This window comes from Metopolophium dirhodum, chromosome 4, assembly GCF_019925205.1.
Source record: "Metopolophium dirhodum isolate CAU chromosome 4, ASM1992520v1, whole genome shotgun sequence".
NCBI classification, from domain to species: Eukaryota; Metazoa; Arthropoda; class Insecta; order Hemiptera; family Aphididae; genus Metopolophium; species Metopolophium dirhodum.
In genome coordinates this window covers 421,995-441,973 of record NC_083563.1, presented here as the reverse complement: position 1 = coordinate 441,973, position 19,979 = coordinate 421,995, and the positions used below count along the sequence as shown (strand labels likewise).

At 32.1% G+C, this 19,979-nt stretch overlaps 1 protein-coding gene across 2 annotated transcripts in view; it reads right to left on the bottom strand.

The window, feature by feature from the left end:
• The window catches only part of LOC132944019 (four and a half LIM domains protein 2), a 104,726-nt gene that overhangs the window by 81,085 nt on the left and 3,662 nt on the right, over positions 1-19,979 (bottom strand). The window contains exon 2 of one of the 2 annotated variants that reach the window (XM_061013230.1): positions 9,505-9,590. In XM_061013230.1, the coding sequence (XP_060869213.1) occupies positions 9,505-9,590 (86 nt within the window). Of the gene's footprint in view, positions 1-3,315; positions 3,688-9,504; positions 9,591-19,979 lie in introns of those variants that run through there. The other variant, XM_061013229.1, reaches the window with a different exon arrangement.

Sequence of the window (19,979 nt, the reverse complement as noted above, 5' to 3'; positions counted from 1 at the left end):
TATCCTGTATAAGGTTGACCGTCGCAATTGGATTTGACTTTCGACGCTTTCTCGACATCGCTATTGGTTGTAGGTACAATAAATACGCACCGTACCTGATTTTCTCCGCGTATACGATACAAAACGCCGATGAACCATATTCAACCAATATAATATTCCTTCTTTACGCCCCTGAAGGACGTTTTTTTGTTATTCTTTTACACTCGGACACGTGCTTTGTTTTGTCTTCGTCGTCTTTATTCGACACCGTACGAACCGCGTACGTCTATGGCCTACATCACTCGTCGTCACGAGTATAAAATAAACCGTGAAATAAAATAATAGCACAAACACAAATCTAAATTAAGAAATATCTGTTGTACAGTGTGTATATGACGTAAAATCCATGTACGCAGCTAATATAATTCATTTGCCCAACACTACGCCGCCTGCAGAACGTATATTTAAATATTTTCGGACTCGTTGTTTACGATTTCCACCATATATATACAAAGTCACGCAAATTATATACTATTATTATTGCAAAGGAAATCGCAAGGTAGGGGGGGGGAAGGGCGATTAGAGTTGGGCTTTGTTTTTTTTTATGTATTTATAAAGATGTGTCTATAACAATGAAATTGTCGAATTGCATTTAATAAAATAAAAATGAATATTTAACTGTTTTGAAATAAAATTTAAGATGCTTCTTGATGTTGGAGTGGGGAGCCCCTCGTCCGAGAGTATCATTAGTAGTTGTGTTAAAATAATATTAGTTGCACAAGTTGGTCGAACTTCAGATACACCACTATATTTGGTCCCCTGTGATCCGGACGTCAATCATAGGCGCGCATATTGGGTTAATATTCTGGGGAGGCCTCACCTCGACTATTAATTCAAAATTGTACCCATGAGGTCCAACCCTCCACACCTCACCCATACATATCAGACATTTTATATTCAATTTTATGGAGCGAAGCGAAAAATGTATTGGTTTAACAAAGATGCGTTATTTGTTTTACTGTTTGTCGCACTATCGGCAGTCATATATAGAAAATTTGTCTACCAAAATTACATACACTCATCATTACTATATCTTTTCATTAACATTAATTACTAATATGTTATTGCTTTTACCTGTAACATGAGAATAACAAGAAACAAAAAAACTATTTAATAGTAATTTTTTTTTGAGAAGTGGTGGTGGTTAAGCCGCCTCCCTTAGTTGGACCGTAGATGTTGACATAATATATAATTATTGTAGTTAGGCATATTACGCTCATCGCCGTTTTTATGTTATATTCCACCAGAATACACTGCATAGTATAATGACCATACGTTACGTATTTTGTTTTCTCTTCATAATATTATAATGACATAATGTTATATATCATTATTATATTATACTTGTGGTCGTATAATGTTTTATAGCCATTTCGTACATTCTCGGACTATAAACTTCTCATAAAAACTCGAAACTCTATAATAAGTATAGGGTTCGGTTCAATATCCGATTATAATATTATCACTATATTATTATTATACCTAGTGTATTATTACACTGTACACAGGTCATACGCATAATATATCCTTGTGGCACGGCGTACAAGTGCGTCTGGCCGATACTTATCCGTTAAATTAATAATGATAGAGATACAGTGGAACCTCGACAAGTCAAAAACCTTAAAAAGTCGAAATAAATGCCCTTCCCTTGCCTTATCTAACCTAACCTAACATTATAATAAGTTGAAAAAATTTAATTTCCCTTGAATTTCGACTTAACGAGGTTCCTCTGTATTAATATATTTTAGACTTATTTCAATGTAGCTACAGAATGACAAGAAAACGTACTTTACCTACTGCAGCGTTAAATAGAATCCGATAGAATCTTTCTAGTGGAGTATAGTGTCCACCGTTTGAATATTAACATTCTCTCACGACAGCCCTCCCTCTCCCCCAAATAAATTGTAGATGATAAATGGAGATGAATGCTTCAATGACACAAGTAGTTGGCAGGATAAGTATAATGCAAGACTGCCCCTCAAACTTGGCTATTCTCGATATTGAAGAAGTTGGTGTACATTTATTTAAAAAAATAACAGTGTATAATATTTTAAAAAGACAAAAATTAATTATTGATTAAAATATAATAACACACAGGTTCCTATATAAATCATAAAAACAAAACCTTTTTGGAAGGTAATGGAGATTGTCCCCACATCTTGGTGTCCCATATGGGTTATTAATTTATTATGTTAAATTATTATTTAAACCCAAATTAGACCCAGTTCAAGTACGCACATATAAAAATAGATTTAAAAATCGAGACCCAAGTTGAAAATTACAATTTTTACCAAATGAAAAGCTGCTCTTTAACAATCACACATCAACACTTCAGCTGTCCCTTTATTTCATCTCTACAGTTGCACCAATTAATAAACGCTCGGCATTATAGTATGCAGTAGGTACCTATAAGTAATATAACCGGCCACATTTCGCCCATTTTATTAACTTTTCCCAAGTCGGTAACGATAATACGTCACAGAAAAAACCACTACTCAATATTATAATGTTGATGCGAAACTAAATTATTGGATTTACGGTCTTGTTAAATACTTAAATACTTTTTAAAATGTAGGTATTTGTATTTATATTTACCCAAACCCTTTTGAAACTTTGAAAGACGCAGTATTCGAATACATATTTTAAAGACAAATGACACCAAGTAAATAAATATGTATTCGGAATACATTTGTAAGTAATCTCAACAAGACTGTAGATTATAGAAAGGTATACAGAAAACAAACCACATCTTTTTGACTTTTTGTGGTCATCTCGGATTGACCTCCGAGCAGATAAGTACAAGTTGGTCGAAATCTTGCTGTAATAATTGCACCTATAGCAATGCCATTCGACTTATGTATCAAACCACTTGTGCTGTTACAGTTTTCGCACGTTGTATACAATTGTACTGGGAAGTTTCAAAGTTAAAAAATCAACAATTAACCCAATACATACCAATCACTGACTAGAAAATATATCGAAAACTCTTTTACTGTTTTATCGATTAATGGGTGCACTTACTAAAACGGTAAAAACCGCACAGTCTACAATATTGTACGAATATTTAAAAATATATAAGTTTTCATTTTAAGTCACATTGTGGAGGAGGCTCGAATGGGTAGGAAAGAGGTAGGAACTTAACTTGGATGGTATTATGCGTGGAAAGTGTCGTCTGAAAACGTTACGAACTTAAATTACAACTCTAACGAAAAGCGTCAGATGAGAGACTTTTAGTGGTGGTGGCCGGGATGTGGATAGGGTTGTCGGTCGTCTTACCTGTTGGACGGATAATAATATTATAATAACGTTATGCAACCGCCACGCCAAGACGCATGCGGCTCATATCGTATATTACCACGACGATGGTGACGACGAAAACGAAACGCAACAATACACGGCGGTGGCTGCGTTTTTGTACCTATATCTCACGATATATTAATATAATCAGTCTTGCAGCGGAGTTGTCAAAATCACGTCCCGGCGCACTATTACTATTATTAACATTAGAACTTTACCGCGATCTCAAGTACTACAATATAATGTACCATATTATTGTCGTGTATATGTTATAACTTATAATAATAATATTATCATATTGTTTCGGACACACGTGTATAGCGGCGGCACCGGACTATTACATTATTATGATATTATTTACCGCGTCAGTTCGGCTCGGCCGGCCACCGTCGTTTATTTTTGTACGCGCTCGCCGTCGACGCCGAGTGCCAACTGCAAACGCGACCAACGTGAAACATAAAATAAAACAGCCTGCGCCGCCGCCGTCGCCGCAGTCGTCGTCACAGGTTTTCTACATCTTATTAGGTATAGGTATATAATATAATATTATAACGTGCGGCTAATCGCTGGGCGGCGAAAACGGTTCCGCAAACGGTTATTTGCGAGACCGGATGCGACCGGAAGTGCGCATATAAGCCGCCCGGTCGGACCGGGGTGGGAGCGGCGCTCTTCCGGTGCGGTCCACGCGCGCGAATTCGCTCCGGGTCGTTTGCACGCCACGTGGCCGACGGCCAACGCACCGACCACGATGGTACCAACAATAATAATAATAACAATATTTTGCCGGTGGTAGGTACGTCACACCGCACGACAGTAATAATAATAATACATCGTATAGCGTTAAATTAATATTATACATATTATTATTGCGTTATTATAAACAGAGAGAAGCTGCGCACCTGCCAACGATTCGTGACACTATTTCTGAAACGTCTGTTATTTTAAATATTTTATATTAATACGAGCCACTCGGGCAAGAGATATTTCAGGCCAACGCAATTTTATTTTTGAATGTATGCAAAATCCACTGTGCATTATATTATACGACGTTATAATGCTTACGTAGGTACATAATATATACTTGGACGAGGCACAGGCGTCGTCGCTCCGCTAGTTTAGCGTTTGACTGAAACGCCATCATAATCATTATTCATTTATCATAGCATAATATATAATTACACATCATATAGGTACCGACTATACGTCGTCAACGGTGTTATTTTTACCTAACCTGTCTTCTATCTCGACTATAATTATACGAAATATGCCTATATGATAGACTACCAGGCGACTGCCGAACTGCAGCGACCGTACCCGTCTTTCAAAACTTTTCAGAAATAATTGGACATTTGCAGGGCCGTGTATATTGTAATATTAGCTACGCGAAATGGTTGGCTGCTTCAATAAAGGGGTTATGTAAAAATAAAAATGTATTTTTGGTAAACTACCTAAATAGTTTTGATTAATTCATTTTAACGAGTAACGACTAATCGTATCCTCTCAAATTGTCGTATTTTATTTACTTAAAAAGTTGTAAGTCGAAACTCAGTCTAAAATTGAAATACCAAAAAAAAACTGACGGTTTTATACCTGATAAATGTACTATTTTGCGCTTAAGAGGATGTCAGCGCACTATTTCTTTTCTCTCTCTAGCCCGCGCGCAACATAGACAAAATGTATTTGCGCAGAATCGTTTTTTCTATGTTTTTAAGTAATCTTAGAGTAAAATCACTCATCAAAAAAGATAAAAAATAATATTTTTGAGGGAATGACATATTGGTTTCTCTAAATATTGTTTTAAAACAATTTAAACATAATTTAAATTTACAAAATTTTTTTGTTTATTTTGAAAGTTGAATATAAAGTCAAATAACAATAAAATATAAAACCGATAAGTCATTCCCTCTAAAATATTGTTTTCTATCTTTTATGTAATAGGTGATTTTACTCTAAAATTACTTAAAAACATAGAAAAAAACGATTCTGCGCAAATGCGTTTTGTCTATGTTGCGCGTGGGTCAGAGAGAGAAAACAAATAGTGCGCTGACATCCTCTTAAATCAAAAACAACAAAACCGTATTGGAAACGCTGACCGTACATATTTAGAATGCTAATTATTAATGTGTGTTAAAGACAGAGACAACGACAATGCGTGCGTGTATAGCGTCGAGATCATTATATAACTCTGATGTATTAAAGGGGGCGTTGAAAAATAATCGCCCTGCAGCCCACAAATAATTATAATATTTTCGGCTCTATACACGCTATAATAATATACAACTAAATATAGGTATACACACGGTAACGTATATAATATGGTAATATTGCACTAAGTGGTATACTGGTATTACAGTGCGGTAAATGCCGCTTAATAGCTTATGAATTATATACGATACCTTGATAGGGATCGCTGTGGTTTGTTTGTACTATATGTATAATAATATAATATAAATCACATGTTCGTACAATATTAATATACACTACAATACACTATACCCACCTTTGGGAGTTAGGCCTTGACTTTCATAATTCTATGTATATAGCTGTGTTGGTGGTATATAGGTATAATAATGAAATATTATCGAATTTGCATCAAACAATACAAAAATATTGCACATGACCGTTAAAAAAATATCAAGAAGCCAATTTATTATGGGGGGAGGGGGGGGGGGAGACATCGAGAGGAAACTCTCTGTATCGCGTTGTAATATATTTAAATCACCGTCCACGACCGAGCTTCAAAGACGACACAGTCGAGGTGTTCCTCCCCTCCCCATCCCACCGACCGAGACGTGTAGTACATAATTCGGTACCTACAACGTATAATTATTATTTTTTATCACTATAATATTCCATGCAGGAGGTAGTTGTTTTAGTGAAAGAAAACACGATCGAAGACACGCAGACTTACAGTCGGTCTGACAGTCTATCTCGTGTCCATTGATTGCCGTCAGTTCAACGTCGTTGCTATTGCCCGTGGTCGTGATTCAAATAGGCGCATTAGGCTGCAGTTTTAACGACTAATATCGATTAATATTAATAAGCTTAACATTAATAAATACTATAAATACACTATACAATTTTTCGTAATGACCGAACAGTGTTGTTTGTATACATTATATAGATGCATGGAAATTTCGTATAATAAACATTAATAATTGTCCTTATTATTTGTTTGACACAATATACTTAATAATATTATATTATCTCAAACGGTTCGTGTTACTGGTAATTAATAATAAGGCTCGATGTACCTATGTGGTTTGCATAAACGATAGGTAATTATTTACCGCATAAATAGAAGTTACGTTTACACCCTTTTACGGAGTTCGCATATTATAATAATATAATATATTATACGATAGTTTAACGACGGCGATGGCACTCAAACAATATACGATGCGCATATGACATCATTTCGAGTACCTACCCACCAGATGTGAAATTGATCAATTCACCGTCATAATAATTATACCGAGTGATTCTTTTATCATTGAGCACTCATTATTTTAAAAATATAAATGTTTTACATGGTTTCTAGTCGTTAAAAAAACAACAATATTAATAATTATAAATAAATTTTTTTGCCTTAACATTTGTTAAGTTTTTTTTTTACTTATTCAAATGACAACATACAGTTTTACTTTCATATTCCAAAACAAAATATTTTTGTCACTATTTCGATACATAAAAATCGAATTTAGGACATGTAGTTTATGAGTTACAAGTATTTAAAGTTTCGATGAGTAGTGAACCAACATGCTCCGGGGTATAACAGATTACCACTCTACTCCGCTCATCAAAACTTCAAACACTGCAGACAACTCATAAACTACTCGTCATAAATTCGATTTATATGTATCGAAATAGTTAGAAAAATATTCTGCTTTGGAATATGAAATTAAAACTGCACCTATGTCGTCATTCAAAAAAGTAAAATCTTCAAACATTTTAAGAATAAAAATATTAAAAAATATATAATATAATTTTTAACGACAAGAAACCATGTTGAGTTTTTTTTTCAAAAAATTGTATACTTAAGTATTGATATAATGATTGATTGATGATAAAAGAATAACCCGATATATATATATATATATATGTATGTACAAATGTATACACACAAAGTTTGTTCGGTCATATATCGGTGGAAAAGTGTATCAATGTAATATTATATCAGCCTATCTACAGATACACGTTTTCTATACCTCTATATATAAAAATGGATCCCTATTTCCCTTGGTCCCGCCATAACTTGAGAATGCCTTTGCCGATTTCACGGATATTTATTAGTTGTGTTCGTAATTGTCGGGACAAGGTTATTGTATGAAAGACATTTTAAGAAAACCCACCGGAAAAGTAGGAAATCTTCCTGGCAAAAATACATTAGTGGCGCCATCTGTCCGTCAAAAAATAAACGAAAAAATAATATATTTTTGTATATCATAAAGTTTCTCGCTGGGTCTTCTATCCACCGCATATGGATTGCCTACCTGAAAATATATACTGCTCGCATGACCACAAGCGTGTCTCACGAGCAACGTCAGGTGGGATGGTTATAAATTAAAAATTCTCAGGACGGGCCCTGGGCCCTGGGCCCTGTAAAAAAAAAGTTGCACTTAAAAATTACGTACCGTTAAATATTTCGATAAATACATTACGGGATCCCTGCACCTATATAGACAAAGAACACGACAAACTAATAAAAATTTATGAGACCAAAAAAAAAAAAAATTAAATTATGGAGGGGCCCCGGCCGTGGTTATGCCGACACTGGGTATATAATATAATCGAACGTGTCCAGACTGAGTCGCCGACTGATCAGCGTACAGCCTAATATATGAGCCTAATATAATAATAATGATAGCTTGAGGCTTGACATTTTCACGATACCTTCGTACCATCATGTAAGTGTACACTAAGAAAGCATTTTCCAAAATTCGCATTTTAAAGTGGTGCTTGCAGAAGTGTTTTGAGATTCTATATAATCGATGAAAGTTTGTAAGTTTTAAACACCATTAAACCAATTATTTAAAAGGTAACAAATTGAATAAAGTTTGAATCATATAGAATTGGCATTTTTAAGGGGCAACGAAGTGCACAGGATTAGCTAGTATTATAGTAAAAAAGTGGCTAGAACGACAACTGCTTTCTCCCTACTGCAGATGTTAACATATTAATTGATGTACATACGTGTTTTTTTTATAATATTAGGATTATGTCATCATCGAATTATTACAGTGGATTATCTGATGATAATTTTATTCACTGGAATTTGACACCTCTGCAGTGATTTTTTGCTTAAATTTCTAACTCTACTATAAACGGTAATATTATATTAAAAGGCAGTGAAAAGATGAGAATATTACCACATTTTATCAAAATAATAATAATTGTATACGCAGTAAATTTAAAAATTTGAGTAATATTGTACTCGGGAAAACCTAGTGAAACTACACAGGAGCTATAGTATAATAATATTATAATATGGTTGTTAATTCAAGTTCTTAACAGTTTTTTTCTATTCGGAAAACCATTATTGGGGCAGCATTGCAGCAAATAAACTAAAAAAAATTGAATACCGTATGATTAACGACTTTCAGTCGACTTTCAAATTACAATTTTATTCAGTCATATAAATAAAAATTATAAAATACACATGAAATTGAACAAACAAGCGGGTTCACACTGCCACGTGGATATATTTTATCAATTATCAGTAATCTCAACAAATAATAACAATAGTAATAATGATGAATAATAATTTATAATAAGACACTTATTTTGTATAGGTTGAAAATTGAACACAATATATATTTTACATTAACAATATTTACTATATAACGGTAACAATTCATTTTTATTTTCAATTATCAATTTTCCACTAAATTATGTCAATCGACAATATGGGTACGAATAATCGGCGAGTAACAACCTAATTCAGGAGTAACAACTTGTTTTGTTTTTATTTAGGTACATCATTTATGATGTAAACCTAAAAGAGTAGTGTACCTGCCCTTAGCTCAGTACCTCCTCTGTGCAGTGTCCATTTGATTTAACTTACCATTTCGGTGGAACCCAGTTTATTTACTGCATTTATATACGTCATACATGTAGCACTATAAACGCAGACCTGGCCGTATTTATGTAAACCAAATATTTTTTTACCTCCAAGGGTGCGGCACGAATCCTGCGCAGTTGTCGTTGCAATCCAGACATGGCCTTCCTTCGTACACCTCGTCCGCTACAGCTCCCTGAAACGAAAACAAAATGAAACGTGTAAACAACGCGATACAATATACGGTATATATATATTATGGTGAATCATCAAGCATCAAATCGATTCAATTCTGTGCGATTTTAAAATTATTAGGTACATTTCAATATTACATTCACATCATATTTAATTTTATATCCCAGATAGATACCTAATACCAATGAGATATTTATTTTAGATGAATGCCTAAATACCTATTATTTCGATTCATGGGTATTAAGTAACAACAGCTTGTTTGAATTTTGATTTAGTCTTCAAAAAAGACATATACTTAACAATTTACAGTAAAAACTGCATCTGGTCTCAGTTGAAAAAAAAGTACCTATATGTATCGTCACAGGGCACTCAAATGCCATACAAAATTCAAGTTTTTGAAAACATGGTATTTAAATACGCGCACTTCACAAATCAGAGTTAAAACAAATACTTGTAGAAAGGGATTGAATGGGAGTGAACGTGCTAGGTGAATTACATACCACATAATATAGTATATATTATATGATACAGCTTATTCTAGTATTCTCCCTAATCAGTATTATAGACGACGTATTAACGACGATCGCATTATTTTCGATACATTGCGGTACTAATACTTGTAATATAAATAAAAGAAGATTTCGGCACAGTATATCCGGGTATAATAAGTACCTACGGTGACACTTTGGCACGTGATACTGCAGCCGTGACGTCACCGCATTCGGTTGGACACCGACGACCGTATATGGGCATGGTTCGATCTCTTCGGTGGATATACGTATACGTATTTGTAGTATAATATAGTGAATGAGCGCGCGAGAGAAATGAGAGAGAGAGAGAGAGAGAGAGTGAGAGACCGAGAACAATTTTGTTCAGGTTTGGTGCAAGGACAACCTTTTACTCTAATGGCGAACCACCACGTCCGTGAAAATACAAGTATGAAATATATTATATGATATATAGATATTATACCTAAGCCATAGGATGACACTTTTAACGCGAATCGACTAAACAGCAAACATTTAAGTAATTTAAATTTAGAATTGTCAACAGAAGTTGTATTTCAAAAAATGTTAATCGTAGGCTGTAGAGACTTGCTACTTTTGGTCATAGTGTATATTATTATTTAATATCATACACAATAACGTTTTCAAAATATTTGAATTAGTTTTCAAGTTATTTATACCACGAACTTATACGCAACTTAAATGCAATTTTTGTGGCCAAAACTAGTTCAGTCTACTGCGTATTACTTTAGAAAAAATAAGTCACTAATAATTGTATGAATAATATTCTTAAAAATATAGACCAACAGACAGTTTCTGCGAGATCAGAATCGGTTTTCGTGATGTATATATTGTATCATTGAATTCAAATTTAACTCATCCAAATACAGCGCATCACCTACTCTATGACGAGTTCAGTAGTACGTTAGTACGCACTATACTACAGCAAGACTCGTCTTCCTTATTTTTTTGTTATCAGTTTTATCATATTATAGATATAAATTCTATAAATATTTCAAAGAAAAACAGGTTTCCCTTTTTTAAATTTTAGAGTACTGAGTAGTCGTTTATTCAAAAATTCAGCTGTTTGTTAATAAATTACTTCGGAAGTACAAAGGTACTGTGAAATTCAAGTTTCACTAATCATTAATACAATCAAAGGAATATAAAACTTATTATGTTTTTGTGTAATACAATTTTTTTATATTCCCAAACTTTATGTCCAGTCTGACGAACGTCCGTCGAGACGTTGAAGTTATTACGCATCGTCTCTCTATAGTCGATATATAGTCTCTATAAATACGTCTCATTTTGAAAACGCAATTCATTTAAAGCGCGTCATCGCCCAATGTTTAAAATTCACAGAATTATAATATTCTACTGAGTAGCATTTTCGCAGTGTCGCCGATTATTATATGCTTACGGTTTTAATATTATGATTATTAATGGACAGTTGACGAGTATAATGTCAGTGTCTCACTCGCGTTCCCATTTATTTTAAATTACTATTAAAGTTATACGACAACATTGTCAAAATATTTTATTTATTTGTTTATGCATATGATATTGTCAAAAAAAAAAAATTATGGATTATACCATGTCCGTGGTTGCATATTACACAGATGGTTTTATGTAAAATTTGGTTTTCCTATATTGTAAAATATTTTTTTCTTTATGAGTAAATATTATCTTTAAAACAGACCATTTTCATTGCATCGATGAAACATAAAGTCATACTAAACAAAAATTGCACTATACTTGAAACATAAAAGAAATTACCACGTGAAAATGTTAATTTTATTTTCAGACTTTCGTGAAGTGTAGAACCGAGAATGTCACTCGAACCTTTCAGAAATATAATATACTATACTGTATAGGAACCATATAGGCTGCACATTATTGAAATTGTTTTAAGTCTAGCTACCTCCGTAGCATTGTAGACTGTAGTCTTTCTTAAGCTTAAAACACATCAGAATTACATCAAATTTTGTTCATCGGCGAGAAATAAAACATTATAGTGGATAGAAAAATTATAATAATTTATTATACCTAAAGTAGGTAAGTACAGCATTGTGATTTGTAGGCATATAGGAGTGAAAACAATAAAAGGTTTTCGAAGAAAACGGTGAACTCTATATTATAAAATATTTTATATTATACACACACCCATTAGATTGTGTTCGTTCGAGACTCGAGTTTACGCAAATACACATGACTCATTGTCCATTGTTTTCAGTGAGGTATTTATATTACGTTCCCACTTATCCGAGTATCCGACTGGTGGTAATTTAGGTATAAGTTATAACTCATAATGTTATTATGCATTTAAATATTTTAACTTGTTCGCTGTTGCATGACTTTGACCAAACAACTAATATGCGCACTCGGAGACTATAATATTATAAGCGGCAGATGATATTAAAATAAACTGTAAAAAACAAATGTCTTGACCGACGATTAATCGTGAAATTATGTTATAAGCCCAACTCGTTTCTACGGACCACATAATACAATTTTATATAAATCATTTACAACATTATATTATAGGTAAATAAACTTTAAAGATTTTATACTTATTTAAAATTTTAAAATGTAAAATGTATTTATAAATATTACTTACTGAATACTATATGTTGAAACACTATTCGATTTACTATAAAAACCGGGAAAGTCGCTTTGCTGTAATATATATATAGCCATATAGGTAGAAGTGTTGTAGTACTGTAGTAGGTTTCGAGTGAACCTCGTCATTGAGTAGGTCACTGTAATCGTAATGGATGTGTTAAATTTAAATTCAATGATAAATCATTGCATACGAAAAACAATTGTCAGTAGAGACAGTGGTCACTGGTCAGCCTCTATTGACTATTTCTAAGGATATTTTCTAATATTTATTTATGTGACTATTAGTAATACGGTCGTTGGACTAATTTTTACCAAAATCATTGCATAATATAATATTTTATAATAATTATACTATTATTGTAGGATTAAGAGGACGCCATATAGCCATAAATTGTTTGACGAACCGTTTCGACGCGAACAAGAAGCAGTTAGGCTATATGCAGTCATAGTTAAGAATCCATAATGTATCACGATATAGAAGAGTAGACAATTGTATATTTTACCGTGTCATAAGATTTTTTTATTTTTATACAATTAGTAAAAAAACGGCTAAGTAGATGTCGCTCTGCTGTACAGTAGGTTACAAGTGGGTCACTGTAACGGATAGTGTTAAATTTGAATTCAAATGTGTTTTAATAAGTAATTTCGTCCAAATTTTAATTTAAAATATAAGTATCTGTAAAAAATAAATGTGTTAATATATTTTTTAGATTTTTTTATTACTGTCAGTATGAAATATATATGAAATATTTATATATCCTTAACTATAAAAATTAAACATTTAAATAATTGTTTATTACAATATTTGATAATTTTTGAGATTTTGATAAATTTTTAAATTTTCAATTCTTAGATTTAAAAATAAACATTTTTATGAATTTCTAACTCAAAATAATTCTCACTTTTTCGTGATTTTTTCTTTTTTTTTGTCAAAATTCAAACTTTAAATTATTATAAAAAAAAGTATTGAGTATGTGTGTATTTTTCTATTTTTCAACTGACATGTAACAATCTATTATTTGAAATCCTTGTATTAAATTAATTTTAAATCTAAGTTTTCGACCCAAAGAATACAATTTTATTGACATTTAAATAAAAAAAACACATAGGTATCATTGTATATGTAAAATCAATTCATTCGTCGTTCCGCTCAGAATCTAAAATAATTTTTGAAGTTTATGTTTGTTTGTATTAATAATATTAAAAAAATGAAAACACTACGGCATAACAAATATTATCTTCTTTATTATATATAATTTTGGTTGTTTCCTGTGCAACCATTCTTGTATATAATTTCATAACCACGTAACAACAAACAATAGCACTGACACGAGGCCACCAGTAAGTTAAAATATTAATTTTAATAAGTAAAAAAATAAGTTTACAATAAATGTATTGTTGGTCTCTTAGAATTAGTCTTATTATTTGAGTTCAATATGAACCAATGTAGGTACATACCATACTAATATAGATACAGTAATCCAAATTTATCTCTGTATCCACTGATACTGAAACTTATTTAAATTCTTCCCTTCCATGTGTTCTGAAAATGCCTCTGTAAATCAACATTAAAAAGGTGGGATTTTTTTTTTTTAAAGAGATTGGTATAAAGAAAATGTTTCTTAGCAGAGACGCAGGGTATGTTATAGACTTATAGTTGAATCAAAAATAATCTGAAGATTATGTATATATAATATAAGTATAAGTCTTTTTAGACAGCATTTTTGCGAGTAGTGAAGACTCTTAAGAGTTTAAATGTAAATAATATACGAAGTAAAACCTATAAGGTTAAGGAGTCGAATAGTCGATGCTGCAAATACTATATTTTATAGGTACGTTAGCGTGGCAAGAAAATTAAAATGGAGGCAAAAAACATAAAGCCTCATATATAAATTGACCAAAAAATAATAATGCTATATAAAGGCCTAGCTATAGATAAATCTCTATATATAAAAATGAATCCCGATTTCCTTGGTCATCGCATCACACGTGAACGGCTGGACCGATTTTGCTAATTCTTTTTTTGTTGTGTTCGTAATTGTCAGGAGAAGGTCCTTATGTAATAAAATGTTAGGAAACTTAACCGGAAAAGTAGGAAATATGGATGAAAAAACAACAACAGTGGCGCCATCTGTCCAGAAAAAAATAAACTAAATAATAAAAAATTTAGTTGCAGATTAAAATAATAGTAGTGTATTGTATATTAATTGCTATTGATTACGGACATGTTTGTTGATTTGTATTATTATATTTGGCAATATATATATATATATCTTCTAACTATATAAATGTGAAATGAAAATCTTTGTACAGGGTAACTCTAGGACTACTTATCTGATCTTCTTGATTTTTTTAAACGAAAGAGTATATCACGGAGAAGGTTTCTATGAAAGAAAATCTTAGGTAAATCCACAGGAAAAGTAGGAAATCTGAACGTCAAAAATACAACAGTGACGCTATCTGTCCAGAAAAAAATAAACTAAATAATAAAAAATGTAGATTATTGTTGCATATTAAAATAACAATAGAGTATTATATTCTATTGGTTTCTATTGGTTAATTGGGCATGTTTGTTGATTTGTATTATTATTTTTTGTCAATATATATACTTGAATGTTTGTGTGTAGATTAGACCTCTGGGAAGAAAAAAATGGTTAAATTTGGTTTTTTTTATTCATCTGATTTTAGTATGGTTAGATTATGATTTTGTGTTAATTGATTATATTAATCCACCATAGGTAGAATACGTCAAACTTGGTATAACTTTTATACTTTAGAGTTAATTCATACACTTTCGTGCAAACAGCATGGATACTGCTGCGAATCAGAATTTTTATTCTGGGCAACGGAAAAGTTATGATTAATTTTGAACACCATACACCGAATATTAAATAACGAATTGAACAAAGTTTGAGTCATATAGAGTTAGTACATTTAACGGGCAACGAAGTGCACGGGTTCAGCTAGTATTCAATGAAAAGAAAATAAGTATTATTATAAAGTTACAAACTATGTTAAATGTTATGGAACATTTTTTTATAATAAAAACTATTAGGTACATATTATTTATTACCAGTTAATTAAAATCATTCTATACTTGCAGCGACGTAGCTAGTATTTTAAAATAGGGGGGGGGAGCCTAACTAAATATGAAAAAAAAAATACTCAATTAATTGTTATGTTATTTCAATGTTTTTATATGGCCAATGCGAGGGGGCATGCCCAACCACCATGGCTACGCCACTGTAGATTTGGTTATTTAAGTACTTTAAAACGAAAATAATTTTGAACTACCCGTGTCTATAGTAGTATCAACGAAGTACCATGTAAACAGTAAATAACATATAAAAAAAATACACATTATTATACACAAAGGTTGTTTCTTTGATCATGAAAGAATGAAAATCGATGCCTCCATGATCGATGAGACGATATTAATAACAAATAATCAAAACATTTTCTACTCATGTACGTAGGTAGTAAATACTTGCTGACAATTTTACTACTTACGAATTTACTATAATAATTGGGTAAACGGGTTGCTTTAGACACGTTTGTAGCTAGTTCATAATATTATGTACAATACTACAACAGATAATCGTTTCAAGGGAATGAGTAAAAACAATTTATAATAAAAAGTATTTTTTATAATATAATATATACATTATATTTATATACTTAATATTGGAGTGTCCCGTGAAAATTCTCTAATTAAAATTGTGTGATAGTAGAATGTTTATTATTTACTCAACTCTTCAATTAAAAAATAAATCTTCGTGAAACTCAATACATATACAAATATAATACGATGTACATTTAATTTATATATGTAATATGTTTTATTATTTACATATTATACATGATGAACCTCAGAATCTAATGTATTTTGTTTATTAAATTAAAATAGGTAACCTAAAGGGCTGACTAGCTCTCTAAGGAAATTCATGCTACTTATTATAGTCACCACTCACCATACTATTTCATTCAAACGTTACGACTACAATAATTACAGCTAGGTAAAAGTGTCAAACGATTTAAATCTTATAATATAACACAAATTGTTTATGTGATATAAATGATCAGTAAAATAAGTACGGAAGTACCTATAATATATTACTTAAACAATCAGATGCAGTAATAAGGATCAACGTAATATGATTTTTTTTAAAATATGCCTAGAAATAACTTAAATAATATACTGTCCTCCCAATCATTTCAAATAAAAACAGATTTCGTTAACCACTTTCAGTTAACAGTTTAATTTATTAAACTTTATAATACCATCTATCACGTTTTAAGTGCGCGTAAACACTTGATATCGAAGAGTGTAAAAAGACACTAAGTACATGTAAAGATAACCGAACACAGCGATCGTTCATAATAATCGTCCACTTGTCTTGAACGGTGAACACCAGAACGCGCGTTATACGCAGTTGCGACGTTAAGTTTCATCGAATGCCAATTTGTTGGACGATCGCAAATAAATAATAATAATAATAAATATATATTATACATAGCATATAATATACATTATAGCATTGATTATAAATACTATATAGTATTTAAAATCAATGATTATAGGTATGTGCGTTATACTATTATAAATATATACTACTAGCTGATCCCGAGCACTTCGTTGCCCGTTAAATGTATCCACACTATATGACTCAAACTTTGTTCAATTCGTTATTTAATATTCGGTGTATGGTGTTCAAAATTTATCTTAACTTTTCCGTTGCCCGGAATAAAAATTCTGATTCATAGCAGTACATTATCAGGTAGGTAAGTACCTGTTTGTGCGTATGATTATAGTGTATAACTCTAAAGTATTAAAGTTATACCGAGCTTGTCGTTTTTACTTAATTCCACCTACAGTGGATTAATATAATCAATTTATACAAAATCATATTCTAACCTAACCGTACTAAAATCCGATGAATAATAATAATAAAAAAAAATTTAACCCTTTGTAAGTATTAATCTATCTTCTTCCCAGAGGTCCAATCTACCCACAAACATTAATTTATATATATATATATCTAACTATATAAATACACAGACTATAACTATACAGACTAAACTCTAGAACTACTTATCAGACATTCTTGCTTATATTATAAATGTCTTGATTTTTTTTTTAAACGAAAGAGTATTTCACGGAGAAGGTTATTATATAGAAGAAAATTTTAGGAAAATCCACCTGTGTATAATATATTGGTTGCTGTTGGTTAACCGGGCATATCTACTTGTTTATTTGTATTATTGTCTTTTGTCAATTTACATATAAGATCTGATAAGTAGTTCCAGAGTTTAGTCTGTGTATTTATATAGTTTGTTGGTAGATTAGACCTCTGGGAAGAAGATAGGTTAATATTTACAAAGGGTTAAATTTGTTTTTTATTTCATTCGTCGGATTTTAGTACGGTTAGGTTAGGATATGATTTTGTATTAATTGATTATATTAAGTAAAAATGACAAACTTGGTATAACTTTGATACTTTAGAGTTAAATCATACGTACAAACAGCACGGGGTCCGCGATCTACCGCAGATAGATTGCCTACCTGATAGTGTACTGCTGCGTATCAGAATTTTTATTCCGGGAAACGGAAAAGTTAAGATAAATTTTGAATACTATAAACCGAATATTAAATAACGATTGGATAAAGTTTGAGTCATATAGAGTTGATACATTTAACGGGCAACGAAGTGCACGGGATCAGCTAGTCTATACTATTATATAATGAGAAGTTGTTAGTTACCATTGTTGAGGGTAATCTCTGGAACTACTGAACCGATTTCGAAAATTGTTTCACCAATAGAAAGCCACATTCTTTGTGAGTATCATAGACTAATTTAAAAAGGGAATTGATCACCCCTGGTAGGTTCTCAAACAGGAATTTTGAGATTTACGGTAGAAATTGTTGTTTATTAATGGTTGCTATGGGTTATAGGAGTTGAAAATAATACTGATTTATTATTATTATTATTTATTATTACGTAACTGGTCATTATTTATGATAATTGATAACTCCTTTATTTTTAAAGTTAGAGAATCGATCAAAAGCCTTAAACCTTCTCCGCAATGAGCTTTTCAATTTAAAAAAAAAACATAACGATCGGTTCAGTAGTTTCCGAGAACATATCACTCAAAGGTTTTCATTTTCACATTTATATATTAGATAACGTCGCGGACGGTGCACACTGCGACAACATACACATAACCATATATATATATATACCTACACGGGTATATTGTCACGTGGTCCCTACAAGGCTGTATACATAGACTGCGAAGTGTCGACAAGGTGTATCTTTAGGATTTTACAGTTAAAATAACAATTTAAAATTGAAATGATCAATAATCGAATAATGTAAAATCCGCCGGATACGCATTGACATTATAATAATATACTAATGCATATCCATATGGGTGGTATCTATAGGTACTATTCGTAATAGCGCGAACGGTGGTCGATAAAAAAAAAATAAATATTAATAATATTACCTACGATACAGAATTACCAAAAAAATTGTGCGGATTTCTCGGCTGAACACGTAGGTCGATGACGTATTATATATTATCATATGCGTATATGCAACACGTCACGAAACGACCACGGAGATCGTCAACCGGTGCATGAATTCGTTTCGATTTTCCAGCTCACACACACACACACACACACACACACACACACAGGTTTGAAGTACAACTCATCCGTTCAAGGTCAGACGCCCACCACACTGACGACGCGTGTATTGTGATAATAATTTTATACATTTATAATAATAATATATGCGAGGTGCATTGCCGATACGGTCCGTCAGACCGTCTGGTCAGTGGCGGCGTCAGGAGATCGCGCGTGTCCACCCCTCCCACCGCAACGCACACACACAGGACAGCGCGTCCGGCCTTAACCCGAAAAATCCCATCACATAATATCATACCATGTACGATGTACGTGCGCGTTTCATAATAAATCGTATATGGGTAGCAATGGTCACGCGCAGCTAGTTCTGATACAGATTTATCTCCGACATGGGTGCTAAAAACTATATGACTATAATAGGGCCCGGATTTCAATGCAAAACGCATCTTTTTTCTGGGCTTTCCAAGTACACATAATTTGTTTCATAAAACAGATAATTCATCAGTGAAACTTTTATTTTGCATTTTGTTTCATATTTCGATGTTTTTTTTTCATTTTTCCAGCATTATTAAGCATTTTTCGGTCATGTTGTTATAGTTTTAATGCATAT